The sequence below is a fragment of the Pinus tabuliformis genome, chromosome 8, assembly GCF_031772625.1.
Source record: "Pinus tabuliformis cultivar Carrire ecotype Pingquan chromosome 8, CPIR1, whole genome shotgun sequence".
Taxonomy (NCBI): Eukaryota; Viridiplantae; Streptophyta; class Pinopsida; order Pinales; family Pinaceae; genus Pinus; species Pinus tabuliformis.
In genome coordinates this window covers 907,147,916-907,173,751 of record NC_142294.1, presented here as the reverse complement: position 1 = coordinate 907,173,751, position 25,836 = coordinate 907,147,916, and the positions used below count along the sequence as shown (strand labels likewise).

Below are 25,836 nucleotides of genomic sequence, written 5' to 3'. Positions count from 1 at the left end.
GTGGAGTTTGGTCTTAGTTGCCAATTTTAACACTCCCTCTCAACTAGGGAGTATTCCATCTGCCAATCTGTACTATCTCTGCCATTAGTGCACTGCTCTGTTCTGCTAAACTATGAGGAAGAAGAAGTGATCGAGAATGTATCATACCATTCTCTACTGACCCAAAGTTAGTCCTAATCAAAGGAGAGTGTGTCATACCACTCTTACTGACCCGAAGCCAGTTCCAATCAAAAGAAACTGTTTCATACCACTCTTACTGATCCGAAGTCAGTTCCAATTGATCCCAGATCAATATTGGTCATCCTAGCATAGGGAGTACGACAGTACACGATGCGTCCATCCGTAGTACTATGGTCCCTATCCTCATTCCCCTACTCATTGGCCTGATGAGAGGTACTTCTCATGAGTCCCAGACTGCATGGGTAGGATGTCTTAGCAGGAGAAGGATGAACCACTCATCCTGCCTACATGTCGCCAAGGGGTATCGCAGGGGAACGTTGAACCACTCACCCTATAGTTGCTCTTCGCTCCAAGAAGTACCCCAAGCCCCCTGGAACTCCTAGAGCCCAATGTCCATCTGATACAGGACCCTCATAAGAGGGTCTCTCCACGACTCCAAGTCATTCTCAGAAGGCCAAGAACTTGACCTTTCCTAGGGGCTTTGTCAGAGTATCGGCGACTTGCTCATCAGTCTCAATGTCATGTAGCCTTATTGCTCCTCGTTGTACCATATCCTGAATAAAGTGGTACTTGATATCTATATGCTTGGAGCGATCATGAAACACGAGATTCTCTGATAATCGGATCCCACTCTGGTTGTCACAGAGGATCACGGTTGTATCCAACACATGCCCAAACAGCTCATTGAAGAGCTTCCTCAACTAGACGACTTCATAGGAGGCCATACTATCAACTATGTATTCAGCCTCACCTCTGCTCAAGGCAACCGGTTTTTGCTTCCTGCTCATCCAGGATATCGAAGTAGAACCCAAAGAAAAACAACATTCAGAAGTGCTCTTGCTATCCACCACACTGCCAGCCCAATCAACATCAGAATAACCATGCAACCTCACATCTTAGGCAGTGTATCTCAGTCCATGAGTGATTGTGCCCCGAAAATATCTCAGAAGATTCTTGGCACCAATCTAATGTATATGATGAGGCTCAACCGCATATTGGCTCGATGTGTTAACTGCAAAACATATGTTTGAATTCAAGCTTCTGTGATCCATAACTTGTTAATTCATGAAAATTTTCAGTAAAAATCACATAGAGAGTGTTAGGTGGACGCGTTTCGAACCAACCAATGTGGTTCATATTTAGGACAAGATGAAGATGGACGGGAGTTCACCAAGAACATTAGAGCTCTTATGAGTTGACGATACTCAGAAACATTTCCCAATTCAGGTTTAGTAGCACTACCACATAACTTCTTAAAGTTAAGTTCCATCGGGGTAGTCACAGGCTTGCAGTCCACTATCCCAAGTCTTTCCAATATCTTCACAACATATTTTCCTTGAGATAGGAAAATTTCATCTGGCTTTTGCCATACTTCCAACCCTAGGAAGTAGTGCATCGGTCCTAGGTCCTTCATCTCAAATTCAGAAGCCAACTCCCTCTTACATTTGTGAATGAGAGGGTCTGCAGCTGTTAGAAAGAGGTCGTCCAGTACCAGAATAAGTAAAGGTTCGGATCCAACTTCACTTCTAGTGAATCCCAACTTCATCAGATAGCTATCGATCCTCTCATACCAATCTCGGGGTGCTTGCTTCGACCCATAGAGAGCTTTCTTCAACCTGCATACATGAGATTCCCGGTCATGAACCTCAAACCCCTCTAGTTGTTCCACATAGACTTCCTCTTTGATCGAACCATGCAAGAAAGCGTTTTTGACATCCATCTGATGTAGTTTCCATCCTTGCGAGGCAGCAAGGGCTATGATCGAGCAGATGGTGGTGTCAATGTTGCATGAAGCGGGAGCGAAGCGGAAGCGCGGAGCGCGGAAGCGTCATTTTCCAAAAATCTAGGAAGCGAAGCGTCCGCGGAAGCGTCTGCTATATATATATATTTTTTTATATTTTTTTGCATTTATACTCAAAACAAACATCCCAAATACCAAATTAATTGTAGAAGACATGAAAACATGCATATTTTTGCATAAATCAAGATAGATATGGCATCCATGATTCCATTGTAGTTACTTACTAGTACAACAATCATCTATATTCTAGCTATTACAAACATACATCAAATTTTTAAGCATATTATAAAACATAAAACATTTAAGCATATTATAAAACATAAAACATAGAGCATATTATGATTTATCTAGCAAGTGAGCAACTGTCAACATTTGTCATGTCCAAAATTCAAATAATAATGTTTACAAAATATGTCACTTGGTCACCGCCAAGCCAAAAAGGTTCAAAATTCAAATTCACAAGTCTACAAGTCTAATGAGTAATCTATGACAAAAAGAAGTAGATTGTGAATATATCTACTAATCTCTCCTCCTTCCACCACGAATAGAACGTGATGGCGGGCCTCCACGTGGTGGCAATGAAGAAGATGGTCCCTGTGTAAGTCGTGGCACTGGAACTGATGAAGAAGAACCCCCTGCTGTTGTTGTTGAACCATGGAACCTAGGAACCAAGGGACCAGATGGGGGTGGGGGTGGTGGCATATCAACACGGTCATCATCATCCTAGAATCGCTCAAAAAATTCATGCAAAAAAAAAAAACACTAGTTAACAAAAAAATTAAAAACATGAATTAGAGAAATGCTTTATAAGGGAAAATTGGAAAATTCATACCACAATGGACATACCTGGATAAGAGCATCCTCTAATTGCTCTAGTCGCAACACTCCATCCTCCAAATTGGGCTCCTCTGGATTCTTGTCCCAAGTCAACAAGTCTTTATTAGACTTTGCATCTTCACAGTAATGGGACAACAATCGCAAGTTGTAATGAACATAAACCAAGCTCTTTGCCCGGTCTAAATTCAACCTGTTCCTTTTAACACTGTGGATGAAAGAATAAGAGCTCCAACACCTCTCTGCAGAAGAAGTGTTTACCACCTGTGATAGCACCCGCAATGCCAAACTCTGTAGAAGTGGAGTAGCCCCTCCATGCATGTTCCACCACTCAAGAGCAGAAAAATGCTCTCGATCTTGAATTGCATGCATGCTCCCAAATGGACCAGTGTTGAGCGTATAGTTGCTCACCTGTCTCCGTACCAATGCAGCCTCCTCATTATCAGGGATTAATCTACTCAATGCAGCCATATATTTTTCGTGAACCTCTCTATCTTGGTGTGGTTTTTTCCTGCTTCCCCCCCCAGGTGCTGGTGTTGAAAGCCATGATGGATGATAGTATTTAGGTGTCAAAACATATGCTAATGCATGCAATGGAATATTTAGCATTTCCCATCGGTTTTGCACCTCTACACGAATATAATTGTACAAGGTGGTATCTCTAGGCTCAACAATGTCTTTAATCTGCCCCAACATGCTATCCATTTGCTCATACACCTCCCCAATTACTGGTCGATCTGAATCTGCAAACTTGATCATGTAATAAATTGGTTTGGTGAATTGCAAAACATATTTAACCTGTGACCAAAAGTAACTGTCAAGAACAGTGTCCTTGACTACATTAGCACCATCTGTGTCAGTGTTAATTTCATCCCATGTTTCAGCACACACCAGATTAGTTAAAGCTTGTCTCACCCTCACTAGCCGCCTAAAGGTGAGGTAATAACTAGCAAATCTTGTCTTTGCAATTTTAAGCAATTGCAACATGGAGTAAGTGCCATAGAAGTAGTTTACCCTTGTATGCCCTGTGATGAATTTAATGAGCTGCTTCCCTTTCCTGTAAACCTCAGCAATCCACCCACAATCTTTGTGTTTCACAATATCATGCATCAAAAGGTTCAATGTGTGAACCAGGCACCCAGACCAAAAGATGTGTGGATGAGTACGCTCAATAATTTTTCCTGCTGCCTTACAATTTGCTGCATTATCTGTGATCACTTGAACCACATTATTCGGACCAACATCTTTGATTGATTTCAATAGGAGATCTGCAATGTTTTGTGCAGTTGCACTGATGGAGGAGGAGTCATGACATGCAATAAATACTGCACCACTAGAAGAAACACCAAGAACATTTATCAAATGTTGGTTTCTAATATTTGTCCACCCATCTGATACAATGGATACCCCAGAATCCACCCACTCATGTGTAAAACGTGTCAAAGCTCTTTGAACCTTAGCTTTTTCTCTTTCTAATAACACTGTTCTAGCTTTCTCATAGTTGGGGGCCTTGTATCCTTTTGGGGCTTCATTGATGGCCTTTACCATGTCATGCCAATAGGGAGAGCGAAGCACATTGAATGGTACACCGCAAGCACAAAGAAAACGGACTATCTTTCCATCCACATCATCCCTCCCAGAAACATTAAGGAAATCCCCTATTGTTTTTCTACCTCCAGAGGTTGCAGAAGTACCATGAGGAGATGGGCAACTACCAAATTTAGAGGTTGCACTTGATTCAGAATGAGTTTTTTGTTTCTTGTTTTTTCGTTGTGCAGCCATCTCTATTTGGATGTATTTTCTTCTTTCTTCAGTTGAAATGTTTGGGCAAATTTGTACCCCCACAGAACCCTTTTTTTCATCACTGTCCAGCACCCCACAAAGATGCCTCCTCAGACGGGTATATGAACCCGTATATGGTTTTCCTCCATGACAACTATGAGGGCACACAAATTTGTAAGATCCACCACCCTTTCCCCCATCAAGTTTGGTCACATGGTTCCACAAGGGATTTGATGTACCTTTCCCATCTTGTGCTTCAGTGTCCCCTTCAAGTTCATCCCCTTCCTCTTCAAACCCTTCCTCCTCATCATACATTGGGTCACTACTATTAGGACCAAGTTCATCCCCTTCCTCTTCCCCTCTATTCCTCACCCTTGCCATCATTAAAACCAAGAGTGGAATGATACATAGAAGCCAAAAGAACACCATCTTGGAATATGGATATAGGTGGTGGACAACCTGTAAATAAAGGAGCAAGTAGAAACAATGGGAAAGAGTAGGAGAGGGAGGAGAAAAATACAATTTTTTTTTCAAAAAAACAAGGGAGTTTGGGGTTTGAACTTACCTCTTTAGCTCTTGTAGATGAAGTCCTCCAAGCTCTTGCTCCAAGCTCCTCCTCCTTCTCCTAGCTCCTCCTTCTTCACTCCTCCAAGCTCTCCTCTCTTCTCCTCTCCTTTCCTCTCTTCTCTTCTCCTCTCCTCTCTTCTCTTCTCCAACCCTCATAAACTCAAAGTGAGAAAATGAGAAGAGAATGGGGGCTTTATTCTTTTCTAAACTCACCCTAACCCACCCCCTCATGCTAAGTTAAGTTAACTTTTAAAAGAAATTAAAAAAAATTTAAGTTAATTTTTGCTGCCCGCGGGTTGCGTCCGGGTTGCGTCGGGTTGCGTGCGGGTTGCGTGCGCTTCCGGGCGGGTTGCGTGGCGCAACCGGATGCCCGAATCGCCCTCCGAAGCGCGGATCCGGGGCAACGCCACCTAAAAACCAGGAATCGTTTTTAAAAAACGGAATCGCGCAACCTAAAATTTGGAATCGCGCTTCGCCTGGAGATTTCGGAACGATTCCGTACAGGTCGCGATTCCGGCTTAGGATCGGGGGGGGGGCGATTCCTGCAACTATGGGTGGTGTATCAGGCAACATGTGCAAATATCTCACCGTAATCTACACCTTCCTTTTGAGAGAAGCCTCGAGCAAGAAAGTGATCCTTGAACTTTTTCTGCACTACCATCAACTCCATGCTTGATTTTGAAGAGCCACTTGGAGGTGACAACTGATTTGTCCTGAGGTCTAGGGACCACATCCCAGACATCATTTTTCATAATTGACTCGTACTCTTCATTCATAGCATCCTTCCATACTTGTTGCTTCACGACTTCTTCGAATGATGAAGGCTCATTTTGAATGATAGTGCTCATGGCGGTCAAATATCCTTGATACCTGTTCGGCTTCTTGCTTTCACAGAAAGTCCCTCTTGGTGCAATGTGTCTCTCAGCATCTTCGAGAGTCTCCCTAAGCCATGAGGGTCTCCTTTTGGAGGAGGGCTCATGAGGAGGAGGATCAATAGGATCCATAGGTTCATCAACATCAGGCATCGTTTCGTCTTCTTTTGCACCCTGATTTCCGGTGTCAACTTCTTTGTCCTTCCTTAGGATAGGAAGGTTGTTGATCTTCCTGAGGGCCATATCTTCATCGAAGGTGACATCATGACTTATCTCAACTTCCTTTTGACCAGCCACATAAATTCTATATCCCTTAGAATTTTCACTATAGCCCACAAAGATTCCTTTCTTCCTAGATGCACCCAATTTGCTTCTTTTCTCTTTCGGCACATGAAAATATATGGGACTTCCAAAAATTCTAAAATGAGAGACATCGGGTTTCTTACCAGTGAACATTTCTTCGGGAGTCTTGGAGTCTAATGCTTGATGAGGGCATCGGTTTTGAACATACATAGCGGTATTTGCAGCTTCAGCCCATAGGAACTTTGGAAGGCCTTGATCATGAAGCATGGCACGAACTGCTTCTACAATAGAGCAATTCTTCCTTTCAGCCACACCATTCTGCTCAGGAGTGTATGACGTTGTAGTCTCCTTCTTAATGCCAGCTTCTCTGCAATAATCTTAGAATTAATTGGATTCGTACTCGGTCCCATTATCAGTCCTCTATCTTGATTTTCTTCTCGGATTGGTTTTCGATCAAGGCTTTGAAGTGTCGGAACCAGGTGAACACTTCATCCTTCTTCTTCAAGAGGTAGATCCAGGTCTTGCGAGATAATCATCTGTAAAGGTGAGATAATATAAGTATCATCTCAAAGAGTTTACGGGCATCATACCAGATATGTTGGAGTGGATCAATTGCAATATATCTGTGGTCTTGCTATTACTTGAGAGGAATGGTCCCCTTGTAAATTTTCCTTCGGCACATCCTGGACATACACCTTCATGCTTACTTTGAACTTGGGCATACCTGTCACCATCTGTCTCACATCGGGTAGGGCCTTATAATGTAGATGGGCAAACCTCTAGTGCCATAGTTCAGATTGTAGAGATGTGTCGCAAGACATAGCTCCAAATGGACTTCCTCCAACTTGATACAAAGTGTCAACCCTAAACCAAGAGTAAAAGCATCTTTAAAATTTCTTTTCCAAACACGTACCTTTCCATCGATAAAAGCCACCTTGAATCCTTTGTCTTCCATTATCGAAATGGACACCAGGTTCTTCTTGAGATCGGGTACATATAGTACTTCTTGCAAATGAATAGTGGTACCTTGATTCAATTGAAGGGTAACATTCTGTTAAAATTGGCAACTAGGGCCAAACTCCATGTGGGTCATCTTATTTATGGCAGCTAATATTTTTCTTGGATCTCTCACATCGAGAGGTGTAGGATTGATCTAAAGATCATCCGATTTCGATAAGTATTCATGGAGATATGAATTTATGTGTGTTATGGGACAATTCGTCAAGGTCGGCCAGCAACCAAATAACCCCCTTGTGTGCTCAACGTTTTAGTATAAAAGGAGGTGACTTCATAGTCATTTGTGCACACACTTCACTCTTGATTTCTCTCCACTTGATTTGGGTTTTAGTGGAAGAGAAGTCTAAGAGGGGGGAGCCCTAAACGCAGTTCTAGAAGGGGAACCTATTAGCAGTAAAAGAAGGATGCCCTAGCCACATGTCTTGTGAAGGTTTGGCCGCAGTCCAAAGGGAGATGTAGCACGGTGAAGGAGGTCTAACAGTTGTCCCTAAACGCAGTCTTATCATACCCTAGATGCCCTAATCTTTACGTTGTTCGAGACAACCCTTAAACGTTGGAAAAGAGAAACCCTAATGGCAGTAAAGAGGCCCCCTAACTTGCTGTCTAAAGGATGCCCTAACTAGCAAAGAAGGTAGCGACAACGTGGGTGTCTTAGGGTTGTTGGAGCCTCTTGGTGGCTGCGTGGAGGGTTGTTCTATGCTACAGCCAAGCCGAGTTTTAAGAAGGGAGCACATAGGTCTGTGAGGGCAGAAAGAGGTAAGGTATGACTGTTTTGGAGGGCTGCTAGGGTGCCATAGAGATCTGCGGTAGGCCCTAGGTCTAGCCACTCCAAAATAGGGTTGCGTGTAGGCTTGGGACGCTGCCATATTCCCATAACAACATATGGAGGCAACACTTTACCTTGACTAGGCCGTAGTTATTTGGAGGTTGTTTGCGTGGGTTGATAAGGATTGTTGCAGCATGCACACGCCCTAACCAGGAACAACAGTACAACAATATTGCAACAACGATTATGTAGTGTATTGGGTCAAAGTTTTGACACAGTCAGCCCTCATCCTATACAGACTTGGTGTAGCATAGCATGATGTATAGTGCACATAGGAGCAACAATGAGTACATGTTGTGCAGTGCAGCATAGTGCACATAGGAGCAACAATGCATAGCATGATGTACAGTGCAGCATATGATGGTGCAACATGGTGTAGATCAGCGTTGCTAGACATTGGAGCAGCAATGGGACAACATGGTAATGATGGGCATATAGTAGCAGCAAGAATGCATACAGCAATAGGATGATGAGGTATTGCAACATGCATTTGGGTGCAACATAGTGCAATGAAGAGCTCAACATAGTGCAACAATACAGTGATGGGTACAATCATGATTGGTGAAGCATGATGAGATGCAACATAGTGATGATGGGTGCAGCATGGTGCAACACAGTGAGGTGCAACATGATGATGAGGTGCAACACAATGATAGGTACATCATGGTGATAGAGTCACCATGGAGAATCAGTTGAAGCAACATGTCTTCAATTGAGTTCAGCTACCCGACGTATCATCTTCTTAGAGATTATCTATGCTCTTATTTAGATAAGTCAAAGTGTTGACTTCTGTTGTATATGTACTATCTCTCTCTCTCTCTGTGCTGAACTATTGAAGAAAATATAAGAAGAATTGATCAAGGGTTTCCCCACATTGGGGTTTGTCCCTGGCTAGCGCTACATCTTGTATGCTCTTGTCTTGGCTTGTCTTCTGCGATTTATGTTTATGTCTCATCTGCAATTTACTATTATGTTGATGTGATTGCTAATCTGGAAAAGATATTGAGCTAATTGTGAAAATTGAAATAAATTGCTCTAAGCATAGAACATACCTAAAATTAACATGGCATCAGAGCTGAGGTGAAGACAAAGCCCGAGCAAGAGTGAAAGAGCAATCATCGAAGACAGTTGGGAAAGGACAAAAGGCTCAATGGATTCCTCATACCTCTTCAAATTCACCAAGGGTGAGGTCGAAGCAAAGAATATTATCAGAATGATGCAACAGAAGCTTTTGATGGCCTACCTAAAGATGACTTCAATGGGAAGTCCGGATCTAAGGGTGGAAGGAAAGGCAGATTCCTTGCTTGCCATAAGTTTGGCCATTATGTGAGGGAGTGTCCGAATAGAAGGGACACATCACTTGATGATGATAACAATCATTCCAGGGGCATCTTCAATGATCGGAGGAATGACAGGTACAATGGCAAAGGAAAAGGGAATGCAGGTCATCAAGGAAATGGTTGACTCTTCAAATAAAGCAAGGAACTCCAGACTCTTTGAGAATCTGGCTTATTGATAGTAGTGCTTCAAGGCACTTCATCAGATAGAGGGAATCTCTCTCTAATTTGCTAGAGATGGAAACAATCGTGGGGATTATACTTGGAGTCAATGCCACCTATCCCAGAAAGGGTGTAGGGAATGTTACCCCTCAATTGAATAAGGGTAACATGATTCATTTACAAGAAGTTCTTTATGTACCTGATCTCAAGAAGAACCTGGTGTCCATTTTGGCAATGGAAGTCAAAGGTTTCATGGTGGCATTCATCGATGGAAAGGTACGTGTTTGAAAATAGAATTTTCAAAGATGCTTTTATCCTTGAGTTCAACATTGGCAATTTGTTTCAAGTTGCAGGATGGTCCATTGGGGACCATGTGAGTTGACACATCTCATCTATAACACCGAAGGTCTGTTTATTATGGGGCCCCACTTGATGTGAGTCAGATGGTGACAGGGATGCCCGAATTCAAGAAGAGCATGAAGGTACATGTCCGAGATGTACCGAAGGAAAATCTTACAAGGGGACCATTCCCCTCATGTAGCCGGTCCACAAGATTGGAACAACTTGAGGGATTTGAGATTCATGATCGAGAATCTCATGTATGTAGGTGGAAGAAAGCCCTCTATGGCTTGAAGCAAAACATCCTGGGCTTGATATGAGAGGATTGATAGCTGTCTGATGAAGCTGAGATTCACTAGGAGTGAAGCCGATCCAAACCATAGGTTGTGGATGATAGACCTCTCATAATGGTACCTTATGAGGACGACCTCTTTTTGACAGATGCAGACCCTCTCATTTGCAAAAGTAAGAGGGAGTTGGATTCTAGATTTGGAATGATGAATTGCAAGCCCGTGACCACCTCGATGAAGCCTAACTTTAAGAAGTTATGTGGTAGTGATGTCGGACTTGATTTGGGAAATGCCTTTAAGTTTCATAAACTCATTCTAGCATTGATGTTCTTGATGAACTCCCGTCTGGATACATGTTTTACAGTTAGCATGCTGAGCTCACATATGGATGAGCCTCACTGGATTGGTGCCAAGAATCTTTTAAGATATTGTCAGGGCACAATCTCTCATAGATTGAGATACACTGCTGAAAAAGTGAAGTTGGATGATTATTCTGATGCTGACTGGCCAGGCAGTGTGGAGGATTGCAAGAGCACTTCTAGGTGCTGGTTCTCTTTGGGTTCTGCTTCGATATCCTAGATGAGCAGGAAGCAGAAGTCGGTTGCTTTGAGCACCGATGAGGCTGGATACATAGCAGTGAGTATGGCCTCCTGTGAAGCTGTCTGGTTGTGGAAGCTCTTCAGTGAGCTGTTTGACACGTGATGGATACCACCGCGATCTTCTGTGACAACCAGAGGGGGATTTGACTATTGAGGAATCCAGTGTGTTTTGATCGCTCCAAGCATATAGACATCAGGTACCACTTTATCTAGGATATGGTACATCGATGAGCAAGAAGGCTCCATTGCATTGGGACTGATGTGCAGGTCGCAGACATTCTATCGAAGCCCCAGGGAAAGGTCAAATTTGTGACTTTCTAGAATGACTTGGAGTCGTTGAGAGACCCTCTTATGAGGGTCTTGTATGATGCATGCATTGAGCTCTGGGAGCTCCGGGGGGCTTGGGGTACTTCTTGGAGCAATAAGCAACCACAGGGTGACTCACGCTCCCTTAGTGGTGCGCTGTGTACAGGGTGAATGGTTCAGCCTTCCCCTGTGATACCCCGTGGCGACTTGTGGGCAAGATGAGTGGTTCTCCTGCTGAGGCATCCTACCCATGCAGTCTGGGACACATGGGAAGTACCTCTCATTTGCCCAATGAGCAGGGAAATGAGGATAGGGACCATAGTAGTACCGATGGACGCATCGTGTATCTACCATACTCCATATGCTAGGATGACCGACATTGATCTGGGATTATTTGGAATTGACTTCGAATCAGTAAGGGTGATATAGCTCACTCTCTCCTAGAATTGATCTGGGATCAGTATGAGTGGTTTGAGACACTCTCTTTTGATATTGATCTGGGATCAATGAAACTGACTTTAGGTCAGTATGAGTGGTTTGAGACACTCTTTTGATATTGATCTGGGATCAATGAAACCGACTTCGGGTCAGTAAGAGTGACATAAATCACTCTCTTTTGGAACTGATCTGGGATCATTAAGAGTGGTATGACACACTCTCTTCATATGGGATTGACTTTGGGTTAGTAGAGAATGGTATGAGACATTCTCGATCAATTCTTCTTCTTCATGGTTCAACAGACCAGAGCAGAGCAGTGCAGGGCACTGATGGCAGAGATAGTACAGTCTGGCAGATGGAGTTCTCCCTAGTTGAGAGGGAATGTTAAAATTGGCAAATAGGGCCAAACTCCATGCGGGTCATCTTATTTATGGCAGTTGATATTTTTTTTTGGATCCTTCACATCTAGAGGTGTAGGATTGATCTAAATATCATCTGATTCCGATAAGTATTCATGGAGATATGAATTTATTTGTGTTATGGGACAATTCGTCAAGGTTGGCCTACAACCAAATAACCCCCATGTGTGCTCAACGTTTTAGTATAAAAGGAGGTGACTTGATAGTCATTTGTGCACACACTTCACTCTTCATTTCTCTCCACTTGTTTTGGGTTTTAGTGGAAGAGAAGTCTAAGAGGGGGAAGCCTTAAACGCAGGTCTAGAAGGAGACCCTATTCGCAGTAAAAGGATGCCTTAGCAGCAAGTCTTGTGAAGGTTTTGCCGCAGTTCAAAGGGAGATCTAGCACGATGGAGGAGGCCTAACAGCTGTCCCTAAATGCAATCTTATAATACCCTAGATGCCCTAATCTATACGTTGTTTGAGACAACCCTTAGACGCTGGAAAAGAGATACCCTAACCGCAGTAAAGAGGCTCCTTAACTCGCTGTCTAAAGGATTCCCTAACCAACAAAGAAGGTAGGGACAACGTGGGTGTCTTAGGGATGTTGGAGCCTCTTGGTGACTGCATGGAGGGTTGTTCTATGCTACAACCAAGATGAGTTTGAAGAAGGGAGCACGCAGGTCTGTGAGGGTAGAAAGAGGTAAGGTGTGACTGTTTTGGAGGGCTATTAGCTATGCCACAAGGTTCGTCGAACTTTAACCTTGAGGTTCGAATTTTGGCGAACCTCATCTAACCTTTTAGCCAATGACCAAGTCCATAGATCAAAACTCATAACTTCATGTCACAACTCAAGCTTGTATTTTATCCTTGCAGTTTCCAAGTTTTTGATAGCATATTTTATGTTTATTGATGTTGATTTATTACTATTTTATCCTATAATTCATTTTAAATTAATATATGCTTATATATATAGACGAACCTAATAGCTAACCCCATCAAAAAATTCGAACTCAAACCGAACCCAATCATTGTCGAACCCGAACTCGAACCCGAACCATGTGACATTGGTTGTTAGGGTGCCGTAGAGATCTGTGCTAGGCCGCAAGCCTAGCCACTCCAAAACAGGGTTGCGTGTAGGCTTGAGAGGCTGACATATGCCCATAATAGCAACAAATGGAGGCAACACTCTACTTTGATTAGGCCGCAGTTATTTGGAGGCTGTTTGTGTGGGTTGATAAGGATTGTTGCAGCATGCACATGCCCTAACCAGGAACAACCATACAACAGTATTGCAGCAACGATTGTGTAGTGTGTTGGGTCAAAGTTTTGACGTAGTCAACCCTCATCCTATATAGACTCGGAGCAACATAGCAAGATGTATAGTGCACATAGGAGCAACAATGAGTACATGTTGTGCAGTGCAGCATAGTGCACATAGGAGCAACAATGCATAGCATGATGTTGAATGCAGCATATGATGGTGCAACATGGTGTAGATCAGTGTTGTTGGACATTGGAGAAGCAATGGGACAACATGGTAATGATGGGCATATAGCAACAACGAGAATGCATATAGCAGCAGGATGATGAGGTATTGTAGCATGCATTTGGGTGCAGCATAGTGCAATGAAGAGCTCAGCATAGTGCAACAGTACAATGATAGGTACAGTCATGATTGGTGAAGCATGATGTGATGCAACATAGTGATGATGGGTGCAGCATGGTGCAGCACAGTGAGGTGCAACATGATGATGAGGTGCAACATGGTGATGGAGTCACCTTGGAGAATCAGTTGAAGCAACATGTCTTCATTTGAGTTCAGCTACCTCACGTATCATCTTCTTAGAGATGATCTATGCTCTTATTTAGATAAGTCAAAGTGTTGACTTCTGTTGTATATGTACTCTCTCTCTCTCTCTGTGCTGAACTATTGAAGAACATATAAGAAGAATTGATCAAGGGTTTCCCCACATTGGGGTTTGTCCTTGGCTAGCGCCACATCTTGTGTCCTCTTGTCTTGGCTTGTCTTCTGCGATTTATGTTTATGTTCTATCTACAATTTACTATTATGCTGATGTGATTGCTAATTTGGAAAATATATTGAGCTAATTGTGAAAATTGAAATAAATTGCTCTAAGCATAGAACGTACCTAAAATTAACACATTCCCTACTCCCTTCACGTGATAAGTGGCATAGTCTCCAAGGATGATCTCCAAGTTTGTCTTCTTTTCTATCAGATTAGAGAGGGCTTCCTTGTATCTGGTGAAGTGCCTTGAGGCACCATTATCAATCAATCAATTTCCCAAAGTGTCCAGAGGAGAGGCAGTGGTGAGGGCCGATATAAGATAATACTTTTTTTGCTTATTGTTAACAACATTGGATTCTTCATACTTGGAGTTCCTTGATTTCTTGGAGGGTCAACCATTTCCTTGATGTTTCGCATTCCTTTTTCCTTTGCCATTGGTCCTGCCATTCCTTTGATCATTGTCGTTGAAGTTGCCCCTGGAATGATTGTGATCATCATCATGCGATGTGTCCCTCCTATTTGGACACTCCCTTGCATAGTGGCCAAACTTATTGCAAACAAAGCACCTGCCCTTCCTTCCTCCCTTAGATCCAGGCTTTCCTTGGAAATGACCTTTAGACCCTGCATTAATTCTCCTTTTGGAATGAGCGGAGAATGCAATGGGGTTGCTTCTATTAGAAGGCATTTCTTGCTCCACCATTCTTGTTTCTTCTTGAATGCATCTCGATATCAATTCTTTAAACCTTGGAATTCAATCATTGTTGAGGACGGTGGTTCTAAATACATACCACTCAGGTGGGAGTCCTCCAAGGGTGGTGAGAGTAAGTTCGCTGTTAGGAATGACTTCTCCAATCGAGAGTAGATCATTCTTGATCTCAGTAATCTTCAAGAAATAGGATTGAATATCCTCGTCCTTGCCCTTCTTAATATCCTTCAACTTATTCTTGAAATATAGAATTTGATTGGCATTACTAACCTTGAACATGCCAACCAACTTGTCGTAGATCTCCTTGGAGGTCTTCAATTCAGAGATGTAGGCCACCAAATGCTTGTCAATGGAATCCCTGATAATCTTCTTTGCTTTGACTTCAGCCCTATTGTACTTGGTCTTCGCAGCAGCCAGTGCATTTGAAGGAGGTTCAGGGATTTTACCCTGCACATAGTCCATCACTTCTTTTTCTTCCAAGGTCAAATCAAGAGACATCTTCCATCCATGATAGTCAGATTTATCATGGAGCTTGTTTTCAGCTGGGAAGTAGGGTGAGGAACCCATTGAACCTTTTGTCCTTGTCCAACTGCCTTTGGTGATTGCTCTTTCACACTTGCTTGGGCTTTGTCTTCACCTCAACTTTGATACCATGTTAATTTTAGGCAACAATGGTATGTTCTATGCTTTAGAGCAAGTTTACTTCAATTTCTTTGTTAGCCCAATAACAATATTCAAATTAGCAATCAAATCAACATGATAGTAAAATGCAGATAGAACATAAACATAAACAGTAGAAGACAAGAGGACACAAGATGTGGCACCAGCCAGGGACAAACCCCAATGTGGGGAAACCCTTGATCAATCTTCGTTTAGTCTTCAATAGTTCAGTAGAGAGAGATAGTACAATTTACAAATTTGATAATTTATAACAGTAGCAAAAGAGCCCTAACCAGAAAAGTCAACACTGGTCAACATGGCATATTTGACCCTCAGCAAATCGGTCAACTTCAGTCAACTTCGGCCTCCAAACAGCAAGATAAAACAGCCCTCAAAACAGTCAAATTTAGCCCAGTCAAAGTCTGGTCAAACAGCCCACCTGCGGTCAGCCCTAGCTGCAGTCAACAGTCAACGTTTAGCCTCGATTTTTGTGCCCATAAATGCGGCCTACCCAAACAGAAATAGCCCTGACAAAAACACAATCAAAGGAGGTCAATGCATGCTGGTCAATGCTTGGTCAAACTGTCCAGAAATTCAATCTCCTGAAATTTTGGACGTGTGGAGAGAGAGAGGCCAAAAAATCCGTACCCAATCAATGAGGAGAGAGAGAGAGAAGTGTGAAGATGAGTGTGTCCAAAAGAGGGTAAGTCACCTTCTATTTATATGCAACGTTGAGGATGAATAGACGTGACTGTTGGGCTTCTGAGCTTACATAAGTTTGCTGGCCGACCTTGACAATTTGACCATAATCAAAATAAATTCATAACTTCATTTGTACATGTCAGAATCGGATGATCTTTAGATCAATCCTACACCTCTCGGAGAGAGGAATCCAATAAAAATATCAGCTGTCATAAATAAGATGACCCATGTGGAGTTTGGCCCTAGTTGTCAATTTTAACAAGTTATCTCCTTGTTCTTGTCAAGGATACATAGAGGTTTCTAAATTTTCAGTGATGAGTTTTTTGTTATTATGCCTAATCACGAAGTAAAATAGATCATATGTCACATATGTGGTTTCCAACGAACACTCATCAAAGGTTTATCATTTATCAATTGTTGTCAGATATGAAAATGCTTGATTGAAAGAAGAAACAAAAGAAATAGCTTTTTGGTGTTGAAGCAGAATGTTCTGTAGATTGTGAGCTGATGAAAATGTTGTCGTCTTTTGTCCTCTGTCATTGAAATCGAAACTGAAGTTTCAAATGTCTAAAGCTACTGTTAGCTTTCATGTAGAGTGGGTTAACAGCAGCCGGGAAATAATCTGATTTTTACTGGTAACAATTAAATAAGGTTCTTCCATTTATGAATCAACAAACCTGGAAGCAAATTTTGCTAAAGCTGTCATAAAATTATTTCATGTTCTCTTTTCCATTTTGGAAATGAATGCAAAAGTTTTAGGAACTCATATTTGTTACTAATATATGGATGATTAATAACAATTCTGTTATCTTATTTGCCCACAGGCTACAGTCTTTTAGAATTTCTATTTTTCTCTTCACAATTGTCATTACGTTGTATGCTTCCTTTGCATATTAAACACTCACTTTCATCTCTATCTGTTGGAAAGAGATTTGAATTGTTGTTTATCTGGATGAAACAGCTGGCTGTACAGACGGAACTTGTGTTATATGGGACTTTGAAACCAGAGGAGTTGCTAAGGAACTTCGTGACAAGGACTATGGTGCAGCTATTACAAGCGTGTGTTGGTCCAGGCGTGGTTGTCAATTACTGACATCTGCTACAGATAAATCTTTGACACTCTGGGATGTTGCTGAAGGACGAAAGGTTGCACGTATTACACTCCAGCAGACTGCCTTATATGCTCGTCTTCATCCTGGATCACACAATCCATCTTTGGGTTTGGCTTGTCCCATGGCCAGTGCACCAATCCTTGTGGACTTCAATTCAAGCAACCAGTATGTACTTCCTGTTACAGCACATTCTGCTGGTACAGAACAAGCTGCCCATCCTCGGAGTAAATTCTCTGATGGAAGTGCAGCTCTTAAATCTGCTGCTGCAAGTTTTAATAAGAGAGGTGATTTAATTTACGTTGGGAATTCGAAAGGGGATATACTGATTATTGATACGGAAACAAGAAAGGTACAAGCAGTATTTCAGGTTCCTGGGAATGGACTAATTAGGCAACTTGTTTTTAGCAATTGTGGCAAGTATTTGCTTTCTAATTCGGGGGATCGCACAATTCGAGTTTTTGAGAATTGTCTACCTCAAGATAAAGCAGCTCGTGCTTTGGAAGATTTAGTCAATGCTTCTGGTGACAGTGCAGTAACTGAAAACATTAAGCTCGTGGGATCTCAATGCTTGAAGCTTTCAAAGGAATTCCAGGATGCTGTTAACCGTCTTCCCTGGAAGGCTGCATGCTTTAGTGGTGACAGTGAGTGGGTTGTAGGCGCACCTGCTAGCAAAGGGGAACACAAGATATGTATATGGGACAGATCTGGGCAGCTTGTCAAAATATTAGAAGGGCCAAAAGAGGGTTTGACAGATTTATCTTGGCATCCTACTCGCCCAGTGGTGGTTTCAGTGGCAATGCCAGGGGTAATTTACATATGGGCCAAAGACTATACAGAAAATTGGAGTGCGTTTGCTCCAGATTTCAAGGAGCTAGAGGAAAATGAGGAATATGTTGAGAGAGAAGATGAATTTGATATGATGCCTGACACTGAGAAGGTACTTTTTCAATGCTGAATCTATGACGTACCTTTTCAACCTTGTCATTTGGATGTATGTGAATATTCACTGAATGCTGTAACATTGCTTGAATAGGTAAAAATTGCACATGTTGATGAAGATGAAGAGGTTGACATCATGACAACAGAAAACTTTTTAGATAGTGACTCGGATGAATCTGGTGAAAGGCTATACCATTTACCGACAATTCCATTGCCCGATAGTCCTAAACAGCAGGAACAGTCTTCAGCAAGTCCCTCTAAACCTGAAAGCAGCACTCCTCCTCAGTCAGACAGGTCTCCTGCTCTAGATGAAGAGAAAGCTAATAGAACACCAGAGAATAGTGCTGCTCAAGCTCCAGATTCTCCTTTAGGTGAGAAGATTACTCAACATCAGTTCTTTTTATGATATGAGTCTGTTGTATAAATATTAAACGTGTCTTGTTTTGTTAGTGTATTTGTCAAATTGCATATAGTTATTGTTCAAACTGCAAAACTGTCCAATTAGTCATCAATCTAAGATCTGCAATATTGATGACATCGAGCTGAAAACTAGATTGCTTTGCCAATAATACTAGTCCATTAATATGCAAGCATTACATGACGGTTTAAAATGTTTTTTTTTTTGCACTGAAAATTTGAGAAAACATTATTTTTGCCATTGCATGCTTTTTAAATATTGCCGTTGTTTCTACTGCTATTAAACAAAGACCTGGGTTTTCTGCGTGTATGTCTGAGTTCACTCCCAGATGTGACTCCTATGACTATACAGAAAACATATTAAAGCTTAAATGACGGATAGCCAGAGACATCAAAACTTATAATAATGCTCATTCATAACAGTGCAATCAGCTCATTTATCATCTACTAGCATGTTGACCTTAAAAGATGCTGCAGCTTAGCTGTAATCTAAACAAAATTCTCACTTAAAGCCTTCAGAATGTTTTTGCTATCACATATGTCACTTAAAGCCTTCAGAAATTTTTTGCTACCACGTATCTCTCCCCTAGAAGTTGCAAAACAGGAAAATGATCAAAAGAGCCTCACCATTACTACTGGACTCGAGGATTCATGTTTCCATGTCAGATTATTGGACCCAAATATTGCATAGTTTTAAAGGTTTTGAGGGTGTGGTTTCAATAGTATGATTATTGTAATTGATTTGGAATCCGTTTATGCAGGATCAATGGTGCAGCAAATTATGCATGTATACTTAAGTGATGGACATCGTAAAAGAAATAGAAAATATGAGATGATATGATTGTTTCTTGCTGTGGTTTCAATAGTATGATTATTGTAATTGATTTGGAATCCGTTTATGCAGGATCAATGGTGCAGCAAATTATGCATGTATACTTAAGTGATGGACATCGTAAAAGAAATAGAAAATATGAGATGATATGATTGTTTCTTGCCGTTTCTTTATTATTTTCTAAAAATAAAATAGGTAACAACAGAACTATTGTCAACAAGATGCAATTGCAATGCATTAACACCAATGTTACCAGACTCGGAATCGGCAATAAATCGGCAAGGCAAAAGAGCGAAGAGTTTTAATCGGATCGGGAAAAAATCGGGAAAAGCCCGGTGAATTCAATAAATAAAGATATACACATATATTGAATTAAACAAAAAAAAAAAAAAACATTTTTCATTGATATTCAATAAAGCCATGTCCAAACAATCCATAATATCAATAGATGTCCAAAATATCATGAATGAATAAGTATCTCGTATATGTTCAGTCCAAACATGATCCAAAGTACTGAGTCTTGACTCCTAACCAGTGACTACATAGAACCAGAAGCATCTGCTTCTAAGAGTTTATAAAATACTGCATACTAATCAGTGAAAAAACAGTGTCTAAAATCTCTTGATTGTTGTTGAAATGATATGATAATGGTTTGCTATTGAAATCTCTGACAGAGCACACACTGAAGCTAATGCTAGAGCACACTACACACTATGCCTCTATTACACAGAGTAAACTGAAACTGAAACCATGCCTCTATTACCTTCTCGGCATATGAGTTGTTGGGTCTGAGCAGTGAGAAGTAAGTTACAGGCCGACGTTTAATTTTTAACCTAACTAAAACACGTGGCAAACAATGCAACAACCCTGAATGTTAAAACCCATGCTCATCGAGTAGAGGGCTGAAAATCACCTCAGTCCCCTAAATCGCAATTAATCGGTGAGTCACGAGTCAAACTCGGTCAACGTGAGTTTGACTCGCCCAGAGTTGAATCGGATCGTTTGAGGGAAGAGCAGAGTTTGACTCGTGATTAATCGTGAGTGATCGGAGATTCATGTTTCACTGATTAACACCAATATGGAAATGCAGATTAATCATCTTCTTTATATTTTAGAGGTTCACTGCCTGGCGTTACGTCAGACAGCCAGCAATTACAAGGTTTGGTTTTTATCCCTAGGCTATTTGCCTTTACATCATCATCCTAAAAAACATATATTCTTTTTAATTGTTAGCCAGAAGTCACATGAATTGGACTTGGGAATGAGTTAATGAGCTGAAGAGTAAGAGTTGATTTGAGACTTGACAAAAGCTTCCATAACCATAAAATATTAAAAAATGAACCAAAGAAAAGAGACACCGTCTCATGAATAAATTGTCATTTAGAGATTAAAATAGACAGATACTTTGTATAAATGGAAAATTAAATTCTAATTCTGCATCCATCATGTAAGTCAAAGCCTTGAAGGGTGATAGATCATAAACTTAGCTCTGAAAAATTCAGCTAGGCCTAGAGAGTATGAGTTTGACTTGAAAAGTTGAACTTGACAAAAACTTGATTAATAGAAAAATAAAAAATCTAAGCAGCATGGCATATTTTAACCTATATGTGTTATAAAGGGGCCCATCGAGTTTCTCATCTAGCTTGCAAGTGACCTGCAATGAATCACTGTTTATTATTTCATCATTATATTTGTGGATGCTTTATAGGGTGGAAAATAAGACGTATGGCTGTTGCGCCTGTTACAACAAAAAGTAGCACCAACAAAGTGTAAAGTTCCAGGCACAAGGTGTTAGCTCTGTGTAACTCTAGAAGGCTATCCACTTTCACCTCAGCAGCTCTTTCTCTCTTTTTATGTTGGTTCTTCTCCAACACAAAGGGGGTATCCCCAAGTAGCATTGCTAAGGCTATGGAGTGGAGGCTTTAGGTTGTACAAGTGGTTGTAGTTCAGGTGGATAACTAAATAGTGTGAGAACAAAAGGTGATGGAGAACACTAAGAGCAGTGCCAATCCAATCATGGGCTGAGTGGAGTCAAAGAGGTATGGATCCAAGAGGGTGAATGTTTGAATATCTACAGTAAAGAAGGGCTGTTCTATTTGCCACATAAACCCTAGCTTGCTGAAAATTAGCCTTAGAGAGCTAGGGGTGCCACTCTAAAGCATGGTTATGAAGGTGATGTCATGTTACTATAGCAACAAGGTTTATTAGATGCAAGCTTAACATAACGACAATAGATATAAATGGGATTAAATCCTCACATTATACTATCCAAATGATAGATGCTCCATTTCAAGGTCTTCATAACATACTACAAGGGTTTAATACAACAGTAACCAAGATGTGAAAGAATTGCAAACATAAAAGGCCTCACATAAAGTGGAATCAATACCTTCAATCTTCAATTAAGCTTGCCAATATAATGTGTTACAACGAAATCTCACACCTCTTGAGCAAGGAAAATTTTAAGGATGGAAACTTATTTTAAAGTTTAGAAATCTTGGTGAATGTTAGTAGTCTCCAACATGCAAACTATAAAATGTTTGATGATATTTTTGTAAAAATATTCAAATCTACAATGATATTATATAGTCTTTGTAAAATTTTAGCTATTTTTTAAAGTAAATAATTTTAAAGTATAAAATTTGGGCAAATCATTTTTAGAGAAAAATGGAAATTAGTGAATCATTTTATTGGAAAAAGCATGGAAAATTAGCTCAACTGTGAATATTAGCCTCTAAACTTTTCCCTGCTCTTGAGATAAAAGTTCAAAAGCTCAAGTGTGAAACCCGCTGCACCTTGGAGGGGGCCACTGTCACTTCACAAACTCTCTTCTTGCTTCTAGCTATCTCTCCTTTGGCTCTAGGGGGGTTCTCCCCACGATAGATTTGCTAGGGCCTTGTAGTTCCAAGATTTGAGTTCAAAGGTTCCTATGGCTCAATCTATGTCAGTATTTTGGGTTTGTTCAGACATTCAATGACAATGACACAATGACAAAGATTAATGATACATAGAGATTTTACATGGTAAAACCCTAATAATTTGTCAAGGAAACATCCACAGGCAAGGCAAGGTTTTTTAAAATTAGGAGAAAATCTCATGATCTTCATAAATGAAGTAGGCATTGTTACAATAGTTTTGATAACTATCATTTGGTTTTGAAAATCAACACTGTTAGAGTAACTCTAACAAATGATTTACTTAGGTAACTCCAATTTTTACATCTTCCTTTAATTAAATTGTTATCATACTCTAACAATCTCCACCTTGACAACAATTTCCTGATACCTTGACCTTGCCAAAGGCCTTTCATCACCTCGCTTGTAACCCAAGAGAAGCCAAACACCATCGCAACTTCTCTAACAACGTTGGTTTTGTAAACATGTCTATAGGGTTTTCTTGAGCATGGACCTTTTTAAGGTTTACTCCACCCTCATCAATGGCTTGCCTTACAAAATGGTACTTTATATCAAGATGTTTAGTCTGACTATGATATGCTGGATTTGTAGCCAAATGTATAGCACTTTAACTATTGCAGAATACAATTACGTTGTTCTGTATTCTTCCAAATTCACCTAGAAGACCCTTCAACCAAATTGTGTCTTTGCAAGCATGTGAGACAACATTATACTCTAACTCTATGGTTGATAAAGTAACTGTTCCTTGTAGTTTCAACATCCAACTAATATCTCCCTTATAAGAGTAATGACATAATGTGAAGTAGATCTCCTTTTGCCCAAGTCACTCGCAAAATATGAATCAACATAGCCACAAACATAATAATTAAGGTGATGCAATAATCACCGGCGTCTCTAAGATACCGAAGCACCCATTTCACTGCATTCCAATGTTGTTTTCCTGGATTTGCCATATACCTGCAAACAACACCCACTGCATGTGAAATATTCGGTTTTGTACATACCATCGCATATATTAGACTTCCTACTAGCATAAGGAACATGAGACATATAATCCTTTTCTTCCTTACTACTAGGACATAAACCTGAAGAAAGCTTGAAATGGGAAGCCAAAGGGATATTAACCGGTTTCACATTATTCATTCTGAATTTCACAAGTACTTTCTTAACATACTTCTATTGTGAAAACCTGATCTCATCGTTTTCTATGTCTTTGTGTATTTCAATGCCCAAGGTTTGTTTTTCTACTAGTAGATCTGTTGTATCAAAAGTTCCAACCATCTGAGCCCTCAACATGTTGATCTTTTTCAAGCTTTTGTTTGCAACAAGCATATCATCAACAAATAGCACTAAGATAATGAATATGTCATTCAAACTTTTGAAGTACATGTAGTGGTCATCCTCATTTCTAGCATAGTTCTAGCTCATCATGAAGGAATCAAACTTCTTGTACTATTACCTGGTTGTTGTTCCATGTATATCTCCTCATCCAAATCTCCATGTAAGAAAGTTGTTTTAAGTTTTAACATCTAACTACTCTAACTCTAAATCAAACAAAGCAACTAGTGCCAACACAATACGAACAAATACAAGCTTATCAACTGGCGAAAAGATTTCATGGAAATCTATACCTTCTTGTTGATTTTTATAGCTGTGGAAGGTCTTCTTCTAGCTTTGTATCTTAGCATGGAGAAGATTTCGATTTGCCTCTTTCTTTCCAAAGTGACTTAGACGATATAACCTTAATCGTTGATCTCAAGTGATCTTAGGATTTAATCCTAAACATTGGTCACTTTGGAGTTTAGGGTTAGGGACTTGGCCTAATGATGAGGTGGAAGACACTTTAATTGGTTGAGCGCTTGAGTGAGTGATTTTGCCCAAGAGGTTGGCTTGACTTGATTGAGGAGAGAGAGAAGAATTCAAAGGGTCAAGTTGAAGAGAGAGGGGCATCGAGGTAGCAAAGAGGAGATTGTGGCTTACATGTGGACTGAGAGGAGGTTGTAGCTCACGCGTGTAGCACCAGAGGTAGGCTATAGCTCACACGTGTGGTTGAGACAAGCTATACAACGACGCTGGGGCCGAGTTTGGGCAGTAGGCCAAATTTTTTCTAGCAGTAGGCCAAACTTTTTCCACAGCAGGCTGAGTTTTCTAAGTGGATTTTTCCCTTGGGAACCATGTCACAGGTTTCCCAAACAATTGATAATTTCTATGGGTCTTACCTAGTATTTTCCACATTTAATAAAACTGTGGCTTTATACCTTTTAACATTACCGTCAATTCCTTTCTTCAATTTGTAAACCCATTTACATCCAATAATCTTTCTATCTTTAGGAAGCTCTACCAGGTTCCAAGTTTTGTTTCTCTCCAAGGCATCCATTTCTTTTTTCATTGCCGTCTTCCATTTGGCACTATTGATATCGTCTATCCCTTCCTGATAACAAGAAGGTTCCCCATCATCAGTAACCAAAGCAACAAATGAAGTAAAACCAATATATGTTTTTGGAGGATTTCTCTCCCCTGTAGATCTCCTCAGTTTTGATTGTGGAATTTCCACATTTTATTGAATATCTTCAACCTCTGCAACTTCTTTGTCATAAGAAGATTCTTCTTGCTTCCTTGTGCCTATAGATGGTTGCGTTTCCAACTAAATTTGTTGATTCAACAGTCCCTGTTTTTGTATTTGTTCCTATTTCAAAGCATCTTCTAGACTCATTAACTTAATGAGAGGAGAATCATATAATATCACATCTACGCTGATGATGATTTTGTGGGCAATAGGATCCCACATTCTATATCCCTTAACAACATCGTCATAACCAACAAAGATATATTTCTTTGATCTAGGGCATAATTTATAACGCTCATTTTTAGGAGTAAGAGCGGAAGCTTCACAACCAATTTTTTTTAAAATTTGAATAATCATATGGATGACCCGTCCAAACCTCTTCAGGGATTTTACAGTTTATCGTGACCAATGGTGATTGATTTACAAGATAACAAGCAATAGTGATTGCTTCTACCCACAACTCTTGTTGCAAATTGGCATTGCTGACATGCTTCTTGTTATTTCTATAAGAGTCCTGTTCATGCACTTGTTATGCCATTTTGCTAGGGACTCGCAGTGATGCGGGGGAGCGCCCCCCCCCCTTCGAACCCGCTCCCGAAGCGCGCTCCGGGCGGGAGCGGGTCGGGAGCGCGCTCCCCAAATCGCTCCCGGACGGGAGCGATTTTCGGGAGCGCGCTCCCGTAAAAAAATTTGCGCTCCCTGGTCTGTGAGGGAGCGCTTCAGGGAGCGATCGCTCCCGCGCTCCCGGAGCGCTTTTTAATGCCCGGGAGCGATCGGGGAGCGATCGCTCCCTGATCGCTCCCGGGCATTAAAAAACGCTCCGGGAGCGATCGGGGAGCGATCGCTCCCTGATCGCTCCCGGGCATTAAAAAACGCTCCGGGAGCGAATTTTAAAATTCCGGGAGC

General features: G+C 41.0%; 1 protein-coding gene across 2 annotated transcripts in view; it reads left to right on the top strand.

Annotated features, from left to right (window-relative positions):
- Nucleotides 1-25,836, top strand: part of LOC149238474 (protein RBL-like) — an 87,190-nt gene that overhangs the window by 3,727 nt on the left and 57,627 nt on the right. For both annotated transcript variants that reach the window (XM_089373042.1, XM_089373043.1), the window contains exons 4-5: nucleotides 17,111-18,198; nucleotides 18,295-18,571. In XM_089373042.1, the coding sequence (XP_089229168.1) occupies nucleotides 17,111-18,198; nucleotides 18,295-18,571 (1,365 nt within the window). The remainder of the gene's footprint in view (nucleotides 1-17,110; nucleotides 18,199-18,294; nucleotides 18,572-25,836) is intronic.